Genomic DNA, 18,756 nt, shown 5'->3' with positions numbered 1-18,756 from the left:
TGTTTTTAAGTACTTTCAATGCACTCACATGACAAAGAAATAGACATAACAACAGCATAAATTTTCAATGTATATTGAACTATCCCATATAAAATGGCAGTTTTAGTCAACTCAAAATCAGTCACATTCAAAAACATTGGACTGCCTTTGCTTTTAAAAACTATCACTGAGAATATCATCATATCTAACTAATGTGATTATTAAGTTAACACATAAATAATGTTGAAGAGTTCAAATTTCATGAACAAATAATTGCATCATGACCAAATGAAAAGTAACTCATATTAGAGCATACCACAAATGTCTTTGTTATAGCAGAAGATGTTATCTGTCGTTGTCATGTGCATACACAATGAACTACTAAAAAAAAAAAAAAAAAAAAAAAAAAAAAAAAAAAAAAAAAAAAAAATGGGATTATTTTTTTTTTGGGGGGGGGGCATGGGGGGGATAAAAAAAGCGGAATTCCGCGAATTAGCGGAAAAGTCCCATCCCTGTTTATACTGTCTTGCCTTTGTCTGTGTGTGCCTTTATTTGGAGCGCTGTTCATGTTGTACCCGGTTTGGCCACTGTGGGGCAGTGTGGTCTTATACACTGCTAAATTGTAGCCACATTAGAGAGTAGAAGAAAAGAAGTTATTCCAATAAAAGTTGTTTTTTTTTCCCAGCGTGGAACCGTTCTCATGAGTGATAAAAGTGCCGCGGGTAGCGCGCTAATCAGCATTAGCGAGTCAGACTGGAGTAGATGATTACAATTCCTTGCACATCTATAGATTGAAGCAAAAATCATTGCCAATCAAATCCTTTTGAATCGAAAATCGATTCTGAATCGAATCGCAGACTCAAAAATCGGAATCGTAAAACATTTAAAGATTCCCACCCCTAGTAGCTACTTCAAAATCCAAGATTCCTTCTGTAAATCAGTGTAAAACCACGCCACGACGGTTGTGAGCGTTTTTTGTTGTTGCTGATTTTGCACAACAGTGGCTTTATTTACTCTCACTGGCATGCAAAACGCACCCACGGCTCCAATAGACCTTTATAGAGCAATTAAGGAGAGCAATTCTTTACAAGCCACTTTAATAATGCGGCCCGGGACGCACATGCTTTTCAAAGTATCCTCTAAAAAGTATTTCCGAGTATTGCAGTCTTGAGTCGTCCCGAAGAGCCAGACAAGAGGCCGGCCGGGGCCCTCAGAGAGGGGGCGGGCACTAGGACCTCACAACGCACTCAACAGGAGCGCATAGTGTCTTGCTGTACTTGCTCACTATCAGAACAAGTTTCCAACAAGTGCAGTTTTTTCCGAGAGCAGCGTTTGGGACAAATGAGAAAGAATGCGCTCGTCTCCTCCCGGGCATCTTGCGGACGCACGCTGGAATATATTGCAATAATCCTCTGGAGGAGCAACGAGTCCAGCTTTTGCGCAGGTAGACCAACATTTGATTTCAACAACTTTTTACAGGGAAATTAAAAAAAATGGAGGTTTCTTCAGCTTTTTAGGGCAAGCGCTCCGCAACTGAGGCAACCTTCTCAGGGTTGCATTTGCACACTCTTTACATTTCCTGCCTCCGTGTTTGGTGATAAACAAAAACCTGCTGGGGGGTTTTAATGACTACTGTACTGAGCGTGTTGTAGATCCGCTCCGGAGGGGGAACCTCCATCCCCTGCGAAACTTCTGAAGCGTAGCCGCGGGGCTCATCAGGTTACACCGTGGCCACAAGCAGAGCTGCACTCGTCTTCTCTGGAGGTACAAACAAAAAAAAAAAAAAATTCCTGTAGAGTTCCTGGGTTTGTGTGGTATGTTGGCGTGGAAACAAGGAAGTAGCTGCAGGGCTGTTTGCTCAAGTTATGCCACAGAGCACAGCACAAAAAAAAAAAAGGATTGCATTCTTGTTATAATAGCAGGTGATTATATACCGGAGAAGACTTGCTACTTTTTGGATGTCTCTTCAGGACACGATTTGCTCATATAGGGTTGAACCGTTTCCTCAAAATCCACTCTGAGGGCTATATCGGACCCCATGACAACCTGTGCATTGAGCTTCATAGTTTGCATGCATACATCATCTTCCTTTGGGCGCAGTAAAGAATCAACTCCTGCAGATGGTATTAAGTCATTCGCTCCCAGCCATTTGCACTGAAGCAACCCCCTTCGCTCCCGACTGTTTGACTGGGTTTTGACTGATTTTGCAAGACCCACAGAATATTGTGTTCGATTGCTATAAAAACATGGAACCTACCAAAAGAAAGATTAGAGTCTCTTCTTTCATCAGGAATTTTTTTTTCACAAATCTGTTTAAAACAGTGTGGGGAAAGAGCTTTTTTGCAACATGGCCCTGGTTGATCTCTTGTACTCTGCTGTCACCTGCTGGCCTAACATTGCTTCAAGCATTCTCTTCAGTTCAGAGGCTGCATCAAAGCCTTCTGCATGCTCTAGCATAAAACAAAACCAAATGTATAAATACGCCATGCGCCGGGAGCATGGCAACATTTAAAATAGAACGTATTTGAACGTTTTTGGGAGCAAATGAGTTCATGTTCATTGTTCCACAAAGACAAATTTTTTAAGCGAATGATTTAGTGAAAATGCGCAAAACGGACATGCGACTTGTGCCCGTTTCCATCTGTTCTTCTTTTGCGAATATTGAGAGTGGACTCCGCCGCTGTAGGTGGCGCTATACACCATAGAGATGTGATCCAGCAGTAATTTAAAAGAAGAAGAACAGGAAGCGACTTCGCCGTACGATGACGTCATATGAGTTTGCTTTTGTAATTCTTGATCAACTGTAGCGTTTCTTTGCCGTTTTCCATCATTTTTCTGTTTTGTCCACCCCCCCCCCCCAAACATACCTTTTACTTAATCCGACATTTCTTTGGGACTACAAACGTGCGTGTGACGTCAAATCCGGTCAAAACGTGCGGCGTTTATCTGGGCTTGTCGGTATTTATTCGCAAAACCTGTTCCCCTCGCCAAAATTCACATTTTCCTTCCCTCCAAGCGTCAAGTCTTTTTGGGCGAATTTTGGGCCCTTTTTGGAATTTCTAGCGTTTTATTTTTGCGTTTTTTGAAAATGTGAATAAAAATGAGTGGATGGAAACCCCACTACTAATGAAAAACGAAAAAGAATGTTACAGAATGTTACAGAACAGCAAATGTATCATTTTTCTTCTTTGGTTTTTGGTCGGGAAGACTTTTGACTTGGTGGTGACTCCATGTTGAGCCTCAATTTGTTCCTCTGCAGGGGAAACCATAAACGAGTCGTGAAACTTTCGGCACCGAGGCATCGGTTGAAGGTTCAAGTAGCCCTTAAGGGACCGGCAGGTTTCTGGTTCAGACCATGTGTTGCCTGCGCAGCTGTCGATGTATCGTTGAAGATGCTTACGCACTGATTTACTAGTCAAGTGGTGTTCATAGAGGTCGAACCCTGACCTAAATCCACACCTGTAAGGGCTGCCGCACACTGAGCGATGCAGCAGAACTCCCTACGACACTCACGCAGTGTGCGAGGTTCAAGAGTTGTCGAGTCTGGTTTTGCGGCCATTCAGAATTTGGAGAAAAAGGTTTTGTTGGTTTGTTATGGTTGTGTAAATATTACTTGAGGATTTCGGGGGTTTTCGAGGGGAAGCAAACGTTTTTTGTGAGAAATGTATACTGGAGGTTTATCATTTTATTTGTAGGATTTTGGGGAATTACAAAAAAATATTCCAATGCTTATCAATGGGTGTCAAATATACATGTTTTTTTGCTGTCCCTGTGCCCCACAAATAATGGTCGTTCCACAGTATAGTGTTAAGTAGCAATATCACCGTTCACCAGTAGATGGCAGACATGGCTTAGTTGCACTTGCAACAGGTCTTATACTGCCCTGAACTAAGGTATAATAATAATAATAATAATAATATCAATATCAAAAAATACTACCTCATTAATATTATTTTGTTGTTATTTTGTTGAGTTGATTTTTGAAGAAAAAAACACACAAAATGAGTTCTTGCACTTTATGTTGGTTTGCTGTTGCTTAAATTGTCTTTTTTTACACAAAAGCCCTTTGCAATGGGATGTTTTTTTTTTATTTTATTTTTCATACTGTACATCATTGAGAAATGTCTTGTAAAAAAATGAAATATATTAAGCACACATATTTTGTCCATATTTAAAAGAGCATTTTGTCATACATCTGATTAGGACGTGTGTGGCCCTATGTGGGTCCCAAGTAGCACTGATGATCATTTGTGGCCCATTTTAGCATTTAACTTGCCCAACCCTGTAAGTAGAAGCATGTGAGAGAAGGTTCGATGTGAATGTTGTATTCATTTACTTTAAAATGTTGCATTCAAATCGTTTGATGAGATGTTCTTATTTCTCTGGCACAATTCATTTTTTCATCAGTTATATTGTATCGGTTGACCTACATGTAGGGTTTGAATGTGGAAGGCCAAAGACCATAGATAAGTCTGCCTTTTCAAAGATATTGATAGATTTCGTTGACTCATTTAAAAAGACAAGACGAGTCTTTGATGTCATTGAGTTTCTGTCCATTAGTATTCTCTTCTTGAGAAAATCAGTGTTTGGGTGGAAAAGAAGAATAGTTCATGTCCTGAACGAGACATTTTGTTGTTGTTCTTCTTTGAGTTTGAATCTATTGGAAAATGATCCTACCATTAACTCATTTGCTCCCAACAACGTATACATACGTTCTATTTTAAATATTACCAGGGTCCCAAAGACGTATTTATACGTCTTTTATGTTTGTTTGTTTTTTCATGATAGAGCATACAGAAGGCTTTGATGCAGCCTCTGAACTGAAGAGAATGGTTGACGCAATGGTAGTTATTACACAAACGACCAGCAGGTGGCAGCAGAGCATAAGAGATCAACCAGGGCCATGTTGCAACAAGCTTTCCCCACTGTTTTGCTAACAATTATACAACTTAGCTATATTCTAATGCTAATTCCTGCAAAATGGAAACAGAAAGAAATATACTTTTTTTTCCTGATGAAAGAAGAGACTCTAATCTTTCTTTTGGTAGATTTTTATAGCAATAGAACACAATAATCTGTGGGCCTAGCCAAATCAGTTTAAATTTAGCAAAAGAGTCGGGAGCGAAGGGGGTTGCTTCAGTGAAAATGGCTGGGAGTGAATGAGTTAAGTGAGGAAGTGATTTGCAATGCCATTGCAGCTTTAGCAATTGCTCATTTCACTACATTTCTTCAAGTCTATATCAAAAAACAAACACAACAGTCCAGACTGACTTCAATAACAGACTTTACCAACATTAACGCACAAAAAAAATAAAAAAGAGTTGATTGTTTTTGCGCTATTGTGTCAGGCTCTCCCCAACTCTCGAAAGTTGGAGATGGATTATAGCATTAGAATCCTTTAATTATAAGCGCCTGTGTTGAGAACCTGAACAGTCACTGACAGTCCCAAAAAAACGTCGGCAATCTTTTCCATCACATTTGAGTCATCTGTTCTTTGCTTTCCTTCATGTTCATAACCAAATAATGGACAAGTGAATGCGTCACCGTTTGCGATGATCCCTGATCCCCGAGGAGCAACAGATAATGAATTCTTGCCGAGACAGACGGACAGTCGGCATTCCGATGGAACCGTCAAGTTCTCTATCCTTGATCTCCAGCTTGTGTACTCGACATCTTGCGGGCCGCACATTGCGCAACATGCCTACAGGTAAACTTGGGAGGATGCTTCTGATGTCTCTCCAAAGACTTGGCAAGAAAGAAAAGGCAAAGTGACACGGGCCGCCTTTGCTCCTCGGACATGTGCGAGCCCACTGTTTAGACACTGGGATTATCGCTAATGCTTTTAAGCACGATGTCGGCTGGAGGCAAAAATGACTTTAACGATGTTTGGGGGAGAAAAACTCTGAAAGTTGATCCGCAGCTGGTCCGACGGATTTTTCTTGGGTTGGCACTCTGAGGGCGTGTTATGGGTTTTGCGTCATTTGAGGGCATTGTTTTTAGTGCGAGACCGCAAAGTACAACACTTCTTATAGGGCTGAGCTGCAGAGTTAGAATGCGTATCTTTTTTTTTTTTTTTTTTTAGAGCTCAATATTGTTCATTCGGTAATTTGACATGCCATCATTATTGCTCTCCTTTTTTTCTTTTTTTTTGTATGTGGGTGAGTATGTGTATGTGCGTGCATGCGTGCGTGTATTCATTAGTTCACCTAAAACCTATTAAAAAATCCCATACCGTTCACCTAACCCTAAAGGGTCGTGAGGCCGTCAGGAGGCCCGAGGAAGGACCAAAGAAAGGAAAGGAAAGTGAAAACCAGCACCGATAGAATGAGTATCTTTTTTTTTTTTTAGAGCTCAGTATTGTTCATTCGGTAATTTGACATGTCATCATTATTGCCCTCCTTTTTTTCCTTTTTTTTTGTATGTGGGTGTGTATGTGTATGTGCGTGTGTATTCATTAGTTCACCTAAAACCTATTAAAAAATCCCATACCGTTCACCTAAACCTAAAGAGTCGTGAGGCCGTCAGGAGACCCGAGGAAGGACCAAAGAAAGGAAAGGAAAGTGAAAACCAGCACCGATAGAATGCGTATCTATAGAAGTACAAACATCTCCTGTGCTGTGTTAACACACCTGGATTAGTCCAATTACTTCATTGCTGTTCATGTGCTCATTGACTATTCATAATTATATTGTATTATATAAACACACAAACATGACAAAGTCTGGCAAAAAAAAAAAAAAAAACGCTAATAAAAACCAAATTCTCCGTAGCGGTTTGTGGATGATAATGAGATTGTTGTGCTTCCCCGGCCTGACAAAGAACAATTACCCCCCGAAAGACAGCGTCGGCCCCTCCCTCTCTGGCACCCGAGCTGATTTGAAGCATTGAAGCTCCCAAGCAGGCATGTCCCGTCGTCTCTCGAGGCCTCGGGCGTCCTCCCCGCGACGGCGATACCCGCGTATGCAACGGCGCGAGCGGCTGCAACTTGAAAAGTCGACACGCCGCTCCGGGAATCTTTCGGCTGGATTTCAACACCCCCTCACATACCGTTGTGCTTTTTTTTTGGGGGGGGGGGGGTATTAATGAATCCAAATCAAACACAAGTGAAGACAGAGTACAAGTAGATTAAGGAGGAGCTGCAGAGATACAACGAGACCACACACACTAAAACCTGTGACTCACTACTCACAGCAAGTCTGACGTCTGACTTGATCGTTTAAAAGCGGGTTTCCTCAACTGTTTCCAACTAAGATTCAACCAAATGAAATTTCTCTACAGAACAGTGCAGGATAAAATGTATTCGGTCTGTTATTTAAACCAAAAAAAAAATGAGTAGAGACTATCCAGCATCGGGAAGTGTTTTAATGCAGACTCTTTCGATTTGAGTGAGCTCTCCAATTATGACAATCCCGAGTCATGTGCGATCAATAACAGAACAAAGTATTTCCCCCCCCCCCAAAAAATGATGAGACCCTTCAACATCATGAAGTGCTTTAAAGCAGACAATTTCCAATTGCAGTCAATTCTCAAGGTTGATCAGTTTTAAAGATGAATGAGGCCTCTCATATGAAATTCACCAATTTGAGAAGTTAGGAATGAATCAAGGACGAAGCCTCGAATTTTTTCTGTTAAGAAATGCAAGTAAATTAAAATTTGACATGAAATTATCTTGTAATTTTTTAACTATTTTTTTATTGTTATTATTATTATTTAATTATTTTGTATTATTTTACTATACATTACATTTTTACATCCATAGGAAAAAATAATAATTAATAATAATAATAGTAATATTTATTTAGCATTAAAATATTTTGTTACCACTATTTTTTCCAGACCAATAGTACGAGTACTCAACTCAAGAAAGACCTAAATATCCCAATATAGCATAAAAACCTTCTGTATGCTCTAGCATTAAAAAAAAAAAAAAAAAAACATAAAAATAAAACGTATTTATACGTTTTGGGGAGCAAACAAGTTAAGTAAAAATGATCACTGAAACACTGGAACGGAAACAAGCGTTCAGACCATTTAGATCCCCCCCCCCCCCCGCGTCTTTCAAATGGTTCGGTCCAGCCACCTGAACAGCAAAGAAAGATTTTGAGGACACGCAGACCTCCACCAAGGCAAACCACCTCAACTTTTAATGGGCCGTCAACGCATTGCCAAAGTACATCTACCTTGACGGAGGTCCTAAAAAAAAAATGCACGGTCTATTTCCAAGAACATCCACCGCCTGCTATTGTTTAGAGAGCGTCAAAAGCACTAAAACGCAACATGCAAGCGCAAACTATTCGCCCTGGCAATCCTCACAAATCCCACCGAGAGACATGCAGAGCTATAAAACCAAGATCTGCTCTACACTTGTTCTCTCGCACCCTGGCGAATTCTTAAACACATTCTGTGATTTATTGTGTTTGCGGCCCGACGGCGCGCGGCGTGGGCCGCGTGGTACGAAAGGCGACCGACCCGCGGGCAACGACGGCGCAGGGTGGAAAGAATGACGTCGGGAGACAATTAATCCCTTACGAAGAGAGGTGAAATTATTTCTCGGTCCAAGCGTTGATATTTTTTCTGGCAGCGGAAGTCGCCGCCGCGCCTTCCAGCGGCTGAAGCGGCCGCCGCAATCAAGGAAGCTTTGGTCGGGATTGATTGGTTTGGATGGCGAGAGCTTGTTCAGCCTAACGAACGTCGCGTTGATGAGCAAAACAGAGGGCTGGAATCGTCAATTGCGATCGGCGATGTGCCGTGTTGCGTTTAGTGACCGAGTCCAACTGCGCCTCACGTGTTTGTCATTGACACTCATTATATTTCATGTCAACCCGTATTTAAAAAAATAAAAAAATAAATAAATAAAGCTTTTGCGGGCTAATAGAACATTCCATTTAGAGCTGGTTTTACTTATCCTTGACAGCATGCATTTTCATAGATTTTCATTCACGTGTGTGTGTGTGTGTGTGTGTGTGTGTGTGTGTGTGTTGAACAGGAAGTGGCGAGTCTTCTTACGAGAACTTTGCAGATTGTAAATCACACGAGTCACTTTCGCAGTTGTGCGGTGCGTGTATTGCGTTACACGGCGGAGAGAGAGAGAAAAAAACAAATGTCTGCCACGCTAGTCCAGATGTTACCTTCACATCTTCGGGACATCACAGCTGTCACGAAGTTTGGATGCCAATTGTCAGTGGCGCAAAAGGAGCAGACCGCCATTTAGAAAAGGGGAAATCATTTAGAAGCTTCGGTTGTGTTTATATGCAAAGTGCTTGCATGAATCCATTGAGAGATGCTCTACAATGCGAACATTCCAGAACGCTCCCACAATTAGAGAAAGCCACAAAATTCGAATGCAACAATCTTATAATAGCATTTACGGCGCATATTTTTTTTTTAAAGGTCATTTAAACACACAGCCATGCGTATACCCAAGCAAAAAATGTTTTCTTCTAATGTTAGCAGCACCAGCGCCGTTCCTGGTCGAAATGTCAGAAGCGTCATTATGCATATGCATACCAATGTGGCAACACTTCTGAAGTTAACTCTTTCACTGCCATTGACGGTTATAGACGTCAAAAATTCATTTCAACTATTTCTATTAGTTGAACTTTTTTTTTTCGCTTTTGTTAACAAAGAGGATGAAAACCTAGAATTTTTTTTAATTGTTCATTTAGAACAGGTATAAAATTTGTGATTAATCATGAGTTAACTAGTGAAGTCATGCGATTAATTACGATTAAAAAAATGTGACCGCCTGACACCCCTAATTTTTAATATTTTTATCTTTAAAAAATAAATAAAAATAAAATAATTGTAATTATTTTTTTCAAATTTTTAATAATCTTAATTTTTTATATCTGTTCTAAATGTACAGTAAAACAATTTCTAGGTTTTTTATACTCTTGTTAACAAAAGTGGGAAAAAAATTAAACTAATAGAAATAGTTCAAATGAATTTTTGACGTCTATAGCCGTCAATGGCAGTGACTGAGTTAATATTATCCAAAAATATTGTGCATTTTGTTCTAATCATTTCAGACTACGTTTATCACATCAAGGTAGGGCTGCTCGATTATGAAGAAAATATTAAACACGATTATTTTAGTAATCGTTGAAATCACGGTCAGGACAATCTTTTTTTTTTTGGTACAAAACAAGAAAATGTTTAAACGAAAAAAAAATATATATATATTAAGACAAATAAAGTTCTTTGAAACACTATAGTTATAGTTCCTTTTGGATGAAACATTTACAAAAATGTGTTCCTTAAACAACTCAAAATAAGTATAATTTATTTTTATGATTATGCTGATGTTGTAATTGTTGAGTGCAATAATTGAAAATGTAATTGAATTTCCCTACATCAAGGCTCATCTTACTTTTGCAAAACACATCTGAATGACTGCCAAGACTCGAGAGAATATTTAATGGACTGACAAAATGAAAGATGAACTTTTTGGAACGTTTATGGCGTGAATGTAATGCAATATTTCCGGAAAAAGAGCATCGTGCCAACAGTGAAAGGTCGTGCTCTTACATTGTCGTGCACGACTAGTCCAAATCCAGACTTGAATCGGATTGCTTAACCTTTAGAAGGCCGTTTATGCTCGAAAAAACCCTCCAGTATGGCTGAATTACAACAATTCTGCCGATGAGTCGGCCAAAATTCCTCCACGGCGCAGTTTGCAAGTTATTTCAAAAGCTTGATTCACGTTTCAATTCAAATCTGCCTGTTTACATGCGTTGTCTTTGGTTCATATTTCAATTTATTTGACACATTAGTGCCGCTAATTTGCTAACTTTTTTCAACGACACCATCTCAGAGCTTGACATCAAAGTTTTGAGATCATTCATTTCATTGTTTTTATTCTTGTGATTGACAGCTTCTAATATACTGGCACAAACGGCACTAGTAGGTTGCCATTCATTTCGCACACTCGCACAAGTAACAACAGTGATTATGCATGTCATGTTGTCGTTGTTAACTCTTTGACTGCCAGACGTTTTCAGAAAAGGGATGCCGTGGGTGCCAACCGATTTAAGCATTTTGACTGATCTTTCAAGGTCCACAGAAAATGTTGTGTTTGGACTATGGAAACACACATACTACCAAATGAAAGATTTGACTCTCATCTTTCATCAGAAAAAAAAAGTTTGTTTCTACCTTATTCCGTTTTTCAGTAATCAACAATAGAAAATGGTTAGTTTCATCTCTGTTTTGAAAAAAAACGTCTTTTAACGTCTTTGGCACTCCTCCATAGGATTTTACTAAACGTTATTTAACGTTTTTGGCAGTGAATGAGTTAAAAAAAAAAAAAGAAAACCTCACATCACTCACACTCTGCTGTGCTGGTGTAACAACCGTCATTCCCACGCAATCAAAATCTTAATGTTCCGAAACAAAATATTCCAAACATGCGCGAACCTCAGCCTTGACCCGAGCTGCAGTTTGCGGTGCAGTTTAGGGGTTGTGTTCTGTTTTCGAAATGTGCGTGCGTTGCTGGATTTGGCAGATGATTGTACTTTTTTTTTTTTTTAAGCATCTCCATAATGCACGGAGCAATTGTCCTTCTGCTTGTATTTAAGATTTGTCAACATTCAGGCAGATGTATGGATTCCCACAAAAAGCTTTATCTCCTTGGTGGAGGTAATAACGTCCCTACGTGGCTCATGAAGGGAAAAAAAACAACTTTGTTGCCATAGCAACAAAATGAGCCTGCCTTTTACTCCCGACTGCCTGCGAAATGTTATTCAAGTTGTTCTCTCCCGATGACATCACCGCAGACAATTTGACATTAATGAAAGGATTCCCATCCATTAAAGAAGATTGGAGCGGTTCGAGTGCTGCCGAGTGGAGAGTCCTCCTAGTGCACGCAAAAAATAATTGCACATATTGAATACGCGAGCATGTCATGTTACGGTCTATCATAAATAAATATATTGCAGGTAGCGAGGCGGATGTAGGGACGCGATGATTTTAGGAAAACCAAGCGAAATATATACTTTAAAATATTTTACCCGAATTAAAAAATATTTGACGGCCGCAGCCGAACATCCCACTGGAAGGTGTTTCTCCAATTTTTGTTACTGGCCCTCGAGCTCAACGCTGGTGCACGGCCCAGTCTCGTGAATTCTTGTAACCCGCCGAGTCGAGAAGCAACTGCAAATACATTCAAATGCAAATGTCAATCTTGACTTTGTTGCAATGTCTTGACGCATTAATGCTTAGTGAACAATTTTTCTCAAAATGTAGGAGTTGTTTTTTTTTTTTATATATCTTAGACAATATACTTCATTTTAAATTTGTAACCATATTAACGTAATGTTCAGGGAGCTCCCAAGGTTATTATCAGTACGCCGAGTAAATACCATTGCTCTGTTCCTCCTAAATAATTAATTTCATATGTCTTTATTTTAATGTCAAACAAAAACAAAAGGTTCAAAAGGTTCCTAGGGTCAGCAGCATCTCTTATAAAGTTAACTGAAATTTTAAATAAATAGGTTCCTGAGATTAAAATGGTTTTAGCTTGACCTTTTATCGGGTATTAGATTTTGAAAAAAGGCCGAAATTTGTCAAAACGCCCAATATACCTAATATTACAATATTAAAGAAATCACACGACGTGCCATCACAACAGCCACAGGTCGACTACTAAGTGCAGCAAATTCCCTACAGCACAACTAGACCAAGCAATGTAGCGTGATCACCTGCAGCCAATGATGGTCGAGTGTTTTCAGACCAAGAAAGAAGGCCTTGCTGGCCCTAACCTGCTTTTGAGGCTTGGGTATGTTCGCTATGTGAACGTCCGGTCATGATGTTAGCAATGTGTTTATAGTGTGTTTACGAGCGCATTTAAAAAAAAGAAAAAAGTTCTGCCTTCTGTCTAAGCAGGCGAGCCGAGGAGGCGAGGTGTGCTGGACGGGGGCCACATGGCAGGAGCCCGGAGCGCAGCACGCAACTTCACTCGCGTCCTCTAGGTGTCACGGTGAGGCGTTTCCGTTCCCGAGCGGACTCTGAAAAGGTAAAGGACGCATGCCGAAGGCGCCAAAACGCCTGCGCTGTTCGGCTGTGGTGGCACACAACAAACGCAAATACCTCCGACCGCCGCGTGGGGACAATCAAGTGCAGTAGTGCCGGTTATCAGAAGCTAATACTGTGAGCTATGCTAATTTGTGTATCCCAAAAAGCTAATACTGTTAGCTAATGCTAATTTGTGTATCCAAAAAAGCTAATACTGTTAGCTAATGCTAATTTGTGTATCCAAAAAAGCTAATACTGTTAGCTAATGCTAATTTGTGTGTCCAAAAAAGCTCTGCTTACCTTGCAGGCCTTGACATGATGGCATAGGTGCGTCGTCGCTAAATTTGCTCCTATGGATAAATTACACTTGTCATAGTACTTTTAACAACAAACATTTTACTTTTACTTGAATATTTTTGTTATGAAGAAACACACATTTTACTTCTCAGAGCTACATTTCACTCATTAAATATATTTGTAGCCACAGCTACAGTACTAATTATTGCTTCCGAGCTCACCGTGAGAGACTTGGGTCACATGACTGTTCCACCAAACAACGTAAACACGAGTGACCTTTGACTCCATTTCACCAATCAAACAGAGCCAGGTAGTGACAAGATTGATCTATTTAAAAGGGAAGTCGACCTTAAACATTTCTTGACAATGATATGTTATACGTGACCTCACTAGTCTAAACATGACATTCTGATTAATATCACATTTGTGTAATATGATTTATGCAGCAAAATCCAGGGGGGCGGCCATTTTTACACTTGCTGTCGACTGAAGATGACATCACAGTTACTCGGCTCAGGCAACGACCAATCACAGCTCACCAGTTTTCTGAAGCTGAGTTGTGATTGGATGTTACCTAAAACCTCAGCAACTGTGATGTCATTTTCACTCGACAGCAAATGGAAAAATGGCCGCCTTCTGATATTGATTTTTAAAAAACTGCTGGATTTTGCTGCTTTTTTTTTTTATTGCATTAGAACAGATATAAAATTTGTGATTAATTGTGAGTTAACTAGTAAAGTCATGCGATTCATTCCGATTAAAAATGGTAATCGCCTGATGCCCCTAATTTTTAATAATCTTTTCTTTTCTTAAAAAAAAATAAAGATTATTAAAAATTTAAAAAAAAAATAATTACAATTATTTTATTTTTATTTATTTTTTAAAGAAAAGATTATTAAAAATTAGGGGTGTCAGGTGATTCCATTTTTTAATCGGAATTAATCGCATGACTTTACTAGTTAACTTACGATTAATCACAAATTTTATATCTATTCTAAATGTCCCCACAAAAATTCTAGGTTTTCATACTCTTGTTAACAAAAGTGGAAAGTGGAAAAAAATATTAAACTAATAGAAATAGTTTGAATGAATGAATATTTGACGTCTATAGCCGTCAATGGCACTGAATGAGTTAATCAAAAAAACTTTTGCTTTCATTCATGTGATATTGTTGGATCTAAAAAAATTTTTTTTAAGAAGCGTACCAATACCAGGCATTGAGCTTTTTTAGCCACAAAGCCACATGTTTCTCTTTATCTGTTTATACCTGTGATGGCGGGAAAGGGTTGCACAATGTTTTTTAGTAAGCCAGCGTTTTAATTGGATCTTGCATGAGACTAAATAAATACCAACATGGCACAAACGCTTTGATTGTGTATGAAAGGAAAAGTACAAAACAACCATTTTACTTTCTTGTGTTTCGATTCACACCTGAGTGACCCCATATAACTCGGAGGGTCGTCACGTCTGACCTGGAGTCACATGACAGGCTTTTTGTTTAATTGGAAGCGCTAACCGTTTGGAATGTGTGCGTCCAGAGCACCCTCGCCACCCCCACCCTCCACTCCCCCCTTCCCCCCCAGGGGGCAAAACGTGGCGTAATAAACCTACCTGACAGAAGAGCCCGCCGACGGCGCCGTCGCGGGTGTCGACACGCCTGCTCGCTTCCACGCCGCCTGTCAGTCCCCACACAAAAAAAGATTACAATTATTACCAATGACACTTTCATGGAAGGTCAACAACGCCGTCGTTCAACACATAAATGGGAATGAAATGTATGCGGCGTAATGAAGAATACTTCAGTCACATTCAATTACTGTAGTGTCGCAAAGTGGTTGGAAAAAGCATCCTTTCAATATGCATGTGTGGCGAGTTGGCCGTTGCTGCCAGTTTCTTTTATGGGAACTTGACTTGCGGAGGATTGTTTTGTATGGCTTGCTCGGTCGCGGTGGCTCAGATTGTTTGTCTTTGGTGTAAAAATGAGGATATTTCACTGAGAGCCACTCAAACGTGCACAAACTCTGCCTTGTTAAGAGAGCCGGAGGCCACCGTCGCGCTGGAGCGTGAAGACATTTGACGGCGGGTCGAAAAGTTAAGGAAAATAACTCCGTCGTCGGTGTTTCCACGTTGACAATTCAAATAGCCGTGTGTGTGAAATTGGAGGACATATGCACGCGTGTTAGAATGAAGTACCCGTACATGCTAACCTAGGTGTGCAATTAATCAAAATTAAATTGCAATTTTAATTATTACAATTACAAAATCAGTCATCGAAAAAAAAAAAAAAAGATTATTCATACACATTTTTTAGTTGTTTAAATTTATACATTTGCACTTTTTGAATTTAAAAATAACAAATTTAATAAATGTTGTTTTGTACCAAAGGAATTTGAATAAATATAAATTATATAAAATTTTATGCGATTAAATATGATTCAAAATTCATCTCCAGATGCCCCTAATTTTTAATAATCTTTTCTTTTTTTTAAGAAAAATGTATTAAAAATTAAAATTAAAATTACTTTTTTAAATTAATAATTAAAAAAAGAAGAAAATATTCTTAAAAATTAGGGGTGTCAGATTATTAAAATGTTTCATAATTAATCACGACATAACTAGTTAACTCACGATTAATCACAAATTGTATATCTGTCCTAAATGTACAATAATTTCTTTTTAGGTTTTCATACTCTTGTTAACAAAAGTGGAAAAATGTTAAACTAATATATATAGTTCAAATGAATTTTTTACGTCTATAGCAGTCAATGGCAGTGAATGAGTTAATATCGAAATAAATATAATTAAAATCACATTTAAAATCATCCCCAAAGGCTCGTATTAAATTAATTACCAAGGATAATTAATTACGAAGGACACTTTTGCCATAATTATAGTTAGTTTTAGTTTGTTTTGTAAACATAAAATGTAGTTCCAGTTAGTTTTTGTTTGTTTTTTTAAGAATTTTCGTTTTTATTTCATTCCGCTAACAAAATTATTTTTTGAATTTTTGTTTTTTTGTTAACTAAAATAACCATGCTGCCCCCTACAGGCGGTGTGCCCATGAGGTCGTCTATGCTGGTCCTGTTGCTTTTCTTCAGTGCCCAGGCTGTGGTCTCCTCTGGGGAGGACTCTGGCGCCGCCGCCTCCAACGCACAGCGGCGGGAATCAGGCGCCGGTGCCGCCGCCCCCCGAGTGGACCCCAAACTCTTCAGCAGGCGGCGCAGGCTCTCCGCCAGGGTGCTGTTCAGCGCCCGGCCGCCCGACGCCGAGCCCACCGGGCCCCACGGAGGGCGCAGGAGCCGGCGGCGGGCGGGCCAGCCCCAGCACCGAGGCGTGTACTCGGTGTGCGAGAGCGTCAGCGTGTGGGTGGGCAACAAGACCAAGGCCACGGACATTTCGGGCAACGAGGTGACGGTGCTGCCGGACGTCAACATCAACAACGTCAACAAGAAGCAGTACTTCTTCGAGACCACGTGTCACAGCTCGCACGCGGGCAACTCGGGTTGCCTGGGCATCGACGCCCGACATTGGAACTCCCACTGCACCAACTCGCACACGTTTGTGCGGGCGTTGACGTCTTTTAAGAACCTGGTGGCGTGGCGGCTCATACGCATCAACGTGGCTTGCGTGTGCGTGCTCAGCCGCAAGTCTTGGCGGCAGTAACAAGGAGAGAAAAAAAAAAAGACTTCTGCACAGAGTAAATTATTATTATTATTATGCCAAAGTACGGGACTGCATGAACTGCGTATAACGGCAGGCCTGGGTCAAACTATTTTACACTTATGAAGAAAAACACAAAATCCGCAAAGAAAATGCCACAAGATGGCGGCAATGTGTTCAATATATTCCTTGACAACAATTGACTGCCTTCTATGATACACATTCTGTATCGTTTCAGACTCACAATACCACAAAAAATAAACAGCTTGCAGATGATTTAATCACAGCAGCAAAAAACAAACATACATGCGGTAAAGACTCTCTGGAACTTCAGCAAACAACCCTGGCTAAACTTAGATCCTCCCTGACATACAAAGCTTTCATATCACATCAGTCCAACATGTACTTGACACTAACTTGCCAAACTAAATTATGACGCCACAATTTTTAGAAATCTTCAGCTCACCAAAGATTTACTGGTTTGTTTAATGTTACACTTGGTGGGTGGGCATGTACTCCAGAGACATAATAACATATTAACATAAAAAAAAAGTCAATTTAACAAAATATGTGCCCCGAGGGTCCCTACTACACCTATCTCAAATATGTAAATGAAGCACACACTGCTGGGTGCTAATTTGACTTTTCCGTTGTAAAACGGGGGAGGGGGGCAATTATGCAAATATTTCAAATGTTATTCAATATGCTGGCTTAAAGCTCGCAGGGTGAAAACTGTATTAAAAAATGGTTTTGAATAATTTAATGACACAGTGTGGAGAATAAAATGCAGCTAAGAGAACACGACTTTCCTTCAAACAACAGGTTTAAACTTGTCAGAGGCAGCTAAGCAGACAGCACAGCCTTCAACACAACAAAAGAATCATACTGGAAGTGTCCTGTTTTTGTTTTTTTGTTACTTGGCCCAGGTCTGATATGAGGAATACGTGTTGAAAATACTTTATTATTTATTAAACATGTACATTATACACTGTGTGTTGAAAATCAATCATGTGGCTATCAAAGTTGCTCGGGACTGGATGGGGGGAAAAAAACATATGGCTTCAATTTACTGCAATTTTGACATTTTTCCATTCTTCAGGAGCATCGGAATAAGGTTCCCATAAATTACAGCTTGGCTTATAGTAAGTAATACAATGAATAATCATCTTTTTATTATTATTATTATTTTAGAATTGATTTCCAGCTAGTCCTGTCTCAATCAATTCGGCTTTTTATTATTGAGCGTGTCGAATTATCTGCTGCAGATAAAACATTGAGGAACATCTGTAAGAGCTACTTTTTAAAAAAAAAAAAAAAAAAAAAGGCTAATGATTGCTTTTACAATGAGTCATAACAAGAATGGCCTTGTTTGTTTGCTACTGGTTTTGTTGTGCCAAATAAAACGCAACACCGACCTCTAGTGGAGAAATCGAGTTAATGTCGGTACTACTCGTCCTGCTCGCGCTGATACATCGTCACAAAGCCATCTAAAAATAACCAACCAGTTAGTTATGGTTTAAATAAACTGGGCATAATCAATTTTCATCATTAATTAGGAAAAAAAAGTGTCTGCTATTTTGCTAGGTAAGGTAACAGGCTCTCATAGAATGGATGTTGCGCATGCGCTATGTTACATTCGGGATCAATTTACTCAGGCATGAAAACTCCTAATGCGCATGTGTCACTGTTCACTGGTATATTTGACTCGGAAAAAGAAAATTCTCCAACTGTTGATCTGGTTTCTTTTTTGTTTTACAGAATCTTGTAGTATAAGAAGTTTCTCTGGATCGTTTCAATTAATGAATTAAT

General features: G+C 39.6%; 1 protein-coding gene and 1 long non-coding RNA gene across 4 annotated transcripts in view; one reads left to right on the top strand and one right to left on the bottom strand.

The window, feature by feature from the left end:
• The window catches only part of LOC144056001 (uncharacterized), a 51,475-nt gene that overhangs the window by 26,697 nt on the left and 6,022 nt on the right, over window positions 1–18,756 (bottom strand). Inside the window, exon 3 of the long non-coding RNA XR_013294972.1 lies at window positions 14,899–14,963. This is a non-coding gene — a long non-coding RNA (uncharacterized LOC144056001). The remainder of the gene's footprint in view (window positions 1–14,898; window positions 14,964–18,756) is intronic.
• Window positions 1,278–17,879, top strand: ngfb (nerve growth factor b (beta polypeptide)). 3 transcript variants are annotated; one of them, XM_077572316.1, is made up of 3 exons: window positions 1,278–1,423; window positions 12,862–12,991; window positions 16,337–17,879. In XM_077572316.1, the coding sequence occupies exon 3, from the start codon at window positions 16,348–16,350 to the stop codon at window positions 16,948–16,950; it is 603 nt and encodes a 200-aa protein (XP_077428442.1). In that variant the 5' UTR covers window positions 1,278–1,423; window positions 12,862–12,991; window positions 16,337–16,347; the 3' UTR covers window positions 16,951–17,879. The 3 variants fall into 3 exon arrangements, with proteins under 3 accessions (XP_077428442.1, XP_077428443.1, XP_077428440.1); XM_077572317.1 differs by lacking the exon at window positions 1,278–1,423 and having other exon boundaries at window positions 12,811–12,991; XM_077572314.1 differs by lacking the exons at window positions 1,278–1,423; window positions 12,862–12,991 and having other exon boundaries at window positions 16,119–17,879.

The sequence above is a fragment of the Vanacampus margaritifer genome, chromosome 8 (assembly GCF_051991255.1).
Source record: "Vanacampus margaritifer isolate UIUO_Vmar chromosome 8, RoL_Vmar_1.0, whole genome shotgun sequence".
In the NCBI taxonomy this organism is placed as follows: Eukaryota; Metazoa; Chordata; class Actinopteri; order Syngnathiformes; family Syngnathidae; genus Vanacampus; species Vanacampus margaritifer.
This window is presented reverse-complemented; position numbering and strand designations above follow the sequence as displayed.